At 47.5% G+C, this 6000-nt stretch overlaps 1 protein-coding gene across 4 annotated transcripts in view; it reads left to right on the top strand.

The window, feature by feature from the left end:
• Actr3b (actin related protein 3B) overlaps window positions 1-6000 on the top strand; it is an 89874-nt gene that overhangs the window by 59148 nt on the left and 24726 nt on the right. For 3 of the 4 annotated variants that reach the window (XM_055612965.1, XM_055612963.1, XM_055612966.1), the window contains 2 exons: window positions 1438-1650; window positions 4503-4646. In XM_055612965.1, coding sequence (XP_055468940.1) covers window positions 1438-1650; window positions 4503-4646 — 357 coding nt within the window. The remainder of the gene's footprint in view (window positions 1-1437; window positions 1651-4502; window positions 4647-6000) is intronic. The other variant, XM_055612964.1, reaches the window with a different exon arrangement.

Below are 6000 nucleotides of genomic sequence, written 5' to 3'. Positions count from 1 at the left end.
CTTCCTTCCTTCCTTCCTTCCTTCCTTCCTTCCTTCCTTCCTTCCTTCCTTTCTTCCTCCCTCCCTTCCTCCCTCCCTCCCTCCCTCCATCTCTCCCTCCCTCCCTCCTTTCCTTCCTTCCTTCCCTTTCTTTTATAACTTTTTTAAAAATCTGAGAGGGGGTCTCCTTAGCTGACCTTAAACTTACAGACCTCTATCTGCCTCTGCCTCTCAAGTGCTGGGATTAAAAGTATGTGCCACCATGCCCAGTCTTGGCATTGGGAATTTAGAGAGCCTAAGACGATGAGAAGGAGTTTGAAAGATGGCCATGCTTGTGCCTTCAGCAGTCTTGACACCAGCCCTCTGCTGTATTCCCGTGAGTGTCACTCCAGTGTCCTGGCTCACTGTGGTGGCTTGAATGAAAATGGCGCCAAAGGCCCATAGGGAGTGGCACTGTTAGGATGTATAGCCTTGCTGGAGGAAGTGTGTCACTAGGGGTGGACTTTGAAGTTTCAGATGTTCAAGCCCGGCCCAGTGTCACTTCTCTCTGCCTGCTGCCTGAGGATCCAGGTGTGGGATTATCAGCTACCTCTTTAAACCATGTCTGCCTGCATTCAGCCATTCTTTCCACCATGATGACAATGGACTAAACCTCTGAACTAAACCCCAATTAAATGCTTTCCTTTGTAAGAGTTGCTACAGTCATGGTGTCTCTCCACAGCATTGAAACCTGACTAAGACACCATTGTGAGCTGCTGCAGTTAGATACCATTCTGGATGCCAAAGTGCATTCCCAGTGAAAGGCTTTGATCAGCTGGGGCTTTGAGGAACTCGCTCTTGCCTCTAAGTGTGTTTAAAAGGCACAAAGGAAAGAGCTCACGTTTTGCCTTGCAGGATTCCTTTTAGTTCCACCTTTGGATTTTAAGATATTAGAGAAATTACTTCTAATCCCAACTTCAGGAGGCTCTCGTCTCTTTCTTTTGGTCCAAGGGACTATTTAAAGGAATTATTTAAAAAATCATTCTTTTGAAAATCCACTAGTGTCAGTGGAAAGTCAGCCATTCCTGATCCTCTTCCTTCAGGTTTCCTCAGTAACCATAGTTACAGTGTTAACTACAGTTATTTAAGTCAACCATAGTTATAAACACACACATATAAATATATGAAGCTCTCTTTTTCAATTTTAAGTGTTTTGATTTTGAAAAATCGTGTGTGTGTGTGTGTGTGTGTGTGTGTGTGTGTGTGTGTTTCCATGGGAGTGCATGCCAAGATCATAGGACAACTTGTCAGTTCTTTCCTTCTACCATGTGGATTCCAGGGATCAAACTCAGGTTAAATACCTTTATCTGCTAAACCATTTTACCAGCCCTTAAATAAGTTTTTTTTTTAAACAAAATATTTAAAGGTTATTTAATTATATGTATGTGTCTCTGTATGAGTTTGTGCATGTGAATACAGGTGCCCCAGAGGTCAGAGGCCTCCGAAGCCCTGGAATTGGAGTTACAGGTGGTTGCATGCCGCCCGATGCCTCAGCCTGCTGCAAGAGCAGTATATGATCCTAACCACTGGGCCATTTCTCCAGCCCCTACACCTCATTTTAAAATGCAAAGACTTTCAAAGCAGACGCTGAGCCTGATGGCCAACTGTTGGGCAGAGTGCATGGAATCTTATGTAAGAAGTGGGAAACAGTAGGATCTGGAGAGGACAGAAACTCCACAAGGAGAGCAACAGAACCAGAAAATTTGAACACAGGGAACTTCCCAGAGACTCATACTCCAACCAAGGACTATTCATAGAGATAACCTAGAACCCCTGCACAGATGTAGCCCATGACAGTTCAGTGTCCAAGTAGGTTCCATAGTAATGGGAAGAGGGATTGCCTCTGACATAATCTGATTGGCCTGCTCTTTGATCACCTCCCCCTGAGGGGGGAGCAGCCTTACCAGGCCACAGAAGATGACAGTGTAGCCACTCCTGATGTGATCTTATAGACTAAGATCAGAAGGAAGGAGAAGAGGACCTCCCCTATCAGTGGACTTGGGGAGGGGCATTCGTGAAGAAGGGGGAGGTAGGGTGGGATTGGGAGGGGAGGAGGGAGGGGCTTATGGGGGGATACAAAGTGAATAAAGTGTAATTAATAATAAATAAAAAAATAATAATAAAAATCCAAAGCCAAGCAGGGCGGCACATCCTGTAATGGTAGCATTTGAGGGGTGAAGGCAGGAGGTTCAGAAGCTAAAGGCAATTCTTGGCTGTATACTGAGTTTAAGGCCAGCCTAGGGTACATGAGACCCTGTCCCAACCAGCTCCACAGACTTTAACACCTTCAGCCTTCATGGGCACTTGAATGTACATGTTGTGTGTGTGCACAAACAAACAAGCTAAAAACAACAACAACTAAGCCAAAGCCAAGCAAAACTGGTACGTTCCCTGTCTTTGAAAACTGATAGTCATGATTTTGTTTCAGTAACTGAAATGACACCTTGCTGCTTTTGCATCTGCCAAAAGGCTAAAGTCATGTAGGACTTCATGGTCAGGAAGGGCAGCCTCTGTCAAGTCTTGTCACCCTTGCACCCCTGCCCGAGTTTCCTCTCTGTGGGAGGAATGGACCCCTCTCCCTCCAGCATGTGGCCCAGGGCCCTTCAGAGCAGGCTCAGACCCTGGCTCTTAGGGGGATTGCTGTAGTGATGCCATGCTGGCCTTGGGCTTTCTCCTTGACCTGGTGCCTTGGAGAGAGCAGGTCACAGCTCCAGGGGCTGTGGGCCCAGAGCTGCTGCGTTTGCTTCTCCACCATCTCCACACTGTAGATGAGGCTGAGGCAGAAGCCCACTCTTTGATCACTTTGCCCGGGGTCACTCAGCTTCCAATATGATAGGAAAAGAAGACATTTCACAAAGAACCTGGGTGCAGCGAGAAAGGTTTTTTGTTTTTTTTTTGTTGTTTGTTTGTTTTAATTTTCATGGTGCATTAGTTTAGTTTCTTCTCCAATTTATAAAAATTAATTTGTTACTGAAAAATTGGGTAAAATAATAAACAACAAAATTACCCATAAACCTATCCAGAAAACCACATTATATACTGCACAGCCTTTCAGGCTTTAAGACACACACACACACACACACACACACACACACACACACACACACACACGTCCCCATTTTAAATTGGAACAGCCTATGTCTAGTTTGGTCAAATAGTCTGTGAAAAATAATTACCTAAAACCGTGAGGGTGATGCTAAAGTGGCGTGGTGCTGACTTTCCTGCTGCTGGCTAGGTGGCGTGCTGCAGAGCTTCCGTAATGCTCATTCTAGGAAATGGTGTGTGTGAGGCTCACAGTGTGGCGGCGAGGCGCCGAGTGCTGTTAGAAGTTAACCTTCTAATCACTCTCACATACCTTTGATCTCCATCTTAAAATTTTTTACAAATACTTGCACCTTGCAGAAAGGCCTAATCTTTGGTCTAGAAGTCAGGAACACGAGCAGCAAGCCCAGGAGGACTTGGGGGAGCTGTTCTGGCAGCCTAGCGAGGCTCCATCTGTGCCTGTACTGAGAGTGCTTGCCCGCAGCAAGGGGCAGAGCCATGGTGCAATTCCATGCCCTCTCTTTCCCCTGGGCCTGTGGCACAGAAGCCATGGAGTGCTAGAGTGTGAGATCCAACCACCGGCGTCCCGTCTGTATATTTGACGACAGGCTGGATGGGTGACCAGGCTTGTGGCTTCTGTGGCAGGTGTGTGACCACAGAAGGTCCATGAGGGGACTGTGGACTCCTGGCATGAGCCCTGCTTGTTGATAGCAGTCATTGCGGACTCCTTGTGGGCCCCTCCCAGGCATGACTTCAGTAGCTCAGGAAGGCATCGGGGAGAATTCGGAGTCTAAGCCACACTGGTCTTCAGTGGCACAACCGTTAGCTTCTTTGAGTCACTTTCAGTATGTTGGATGGAACCATTTCTTGGATACTTAGTATCTTCCATAAAGTACATGTCTGGCAAGCAGGGTTTTATTTCATATACACTATAAATGCCCTCAGGATATTTGCTCCACACCAGGGATGGAGATCGGAAGTCTGTGGACTCAAGAGTTTGGATTCAGGCTGTTTTGGGATCACAGTACCCCTGCTTTTCCACATTGCTAACTTTGAATTGGGAGGAGATTTATAGCTGGTTTAACAGTGCATAGACAAAGCCTTCCCTGTTTAGTTAGAGGAAGAAGCATTGCTGTTGAGTTTACTGTTCTCCCGGGCCGCAGCCACATGTAGAAGCCAGCTATCCTATGCCGTTTTCCCCATGCTCCTAATGAAAACATTTTGGCTGCTTTTGGAGCTTGTTCAGAATTTTACATAGTAAAGGAAGTGCAGATGCAGTCATTTGAAAATACCTTAGGTGCCGGACCTCCTGAGTGGGAGCCTTAAATTCGAGTCCAGTTCCGGAGGGGTGGTTGGGAAGGTGAGGCTGGGGAGTTTCTGAGTCCGCCTGGCTCTGGACTGCAGTCACTGACACAGCTGTCCCGTCTCCTCTTCCTCTCCAGGCGGAAGGTTATGTAATTGGAAGCTGCATCAAACACATCCCCATTGCAGGTAGAGATATTACGTATTTCATTCAACAGCTGCTAAGGGAGAGGGAGGTGGGAATCCCTCCTGAGCAGTCGCTGGAGACAGCAAAAGCCATTAAGGTAAAAACAGAAGGGACCCTGGCTGGTTTGGGGGTGAGAGGGAAATGGTGCTTGGATGTCCCCCTTCCATGCCATCGTCCCCCTCCTGCTCCCGTCCTGCCCCCTCCCCTCTCCCCGAGAGCGTGGATCTTGGTTGTGTCACCATCGAGTTCAGTGTGCTAGGGACCTGAGGCTCACAGTGCGCGCTTCCTCACAGAGAGCAGCTTGCTAACTGGTGTTGAGCCACCAGCCTGTAGAGCAGAGCACCATTTAATTGGGGCCTAATTAAATAAAACCTTCAATTAGCTGCACACGGCTTCCACATCTCCCTCCATGCTTCCTTTTAGAGTCAGGAGGGCAGCAGCAGCAGTCAGGAATCCAGTGGTGTCTGCCCACCTTGCACCCTGCCAATATACCTCAGAAGCCTGCCAGTCTAGGTCCCGGAGTCCTTAAACAGAACCTACCTGCATGTCTCCAGACCTCAGTCACATGCTAGAAGAGTGGCAGGAAAATCTGAGCTTAGTAACAAAGCGCCTCTCAGGTTATTATTTAGAGTGTCTACTTGACCTCACCTGCCTTTGCATTGCTGTGGGTATGGCTGTTACAGTCCTTTTTAAAGCAATTTTTTTCCTTCTCAGCTGGCAAAACCAAAACACACTTTAAAAAATTAAAATGCAAGAGACTCCTAGGAGTGAGAGGCTGGTCTTTATGTAGCGAGAGGAGAAAGGACTTTGTTTGGCTCTGGAGAAGGGTCTGAGGCGGGCTGTGACTTGTGGCCTTGAACATCTCCTTCCTCGAAAGGCTCTGGTTGTAAGCCGCAGGAGGGAGGTTAACTCCCCTGCTGTTTAGCTCTCAGCTGAGCCTCTGCTGAGGCTGGTTGAGTACAAGGAACCACGAGACAAGATTTCCAAATTTTGGCTGATAACAGTTGAAAACAATCTTTTGGGGATGGGGCAGATATAAAGCAGGCCCCTGTAAAAAGAGGGCTGCGTAGCCCATCCTCCTGTGCCTAGACTTTCCTTAGGGCTACAGCAAAAGGGAAGAGCTGGTCCCTTCCCCACTGGGGAGAGGTTTGCAAAGATGTCCTCAGACTTTCTTTGTAGGTTAAAATATTCCCAAGGTTTCCTCCTCAGCCTTTGTTTTTCTTCCTTAAGTGGCAGCCATCTGTTGGCAACCCCAGCGTTGCTGCCTGGTTCTGTTTTTATTCTATAGTCTCTGCCATCTTATATCAATTTACTTACTGATTTCAGTTGCCTAGTGTCTGACTTTCAGCTAGACTGTCTCTGACAGGGATCTAAGTTGATCAAGCCACTTAAAATACCTGACCAGCAAGGTACATTCTCAGGCACATTGTGGACCAGGGGATCCCTCTGCA

This window comes from Psammomys obesus, unplaced genomic scaffold (genome assembly GCF_907164565.1).
Source record: "Psammomys obesus unplaced genomic scaffold, mPsaObe1.curated_primary_1811, whole genome shotgun sequence".
In the NCBI taxonomy this organism is placed as follows: domain Eukaryota; kingdom Metazoa; phylum Chordata; class Mammalia; order Rodentia; family Muridae; genus Psammomys; species Psammomys obesus.
This window is presented reverse-complemented; position numbering and strand designations above follow the sequence as displayed.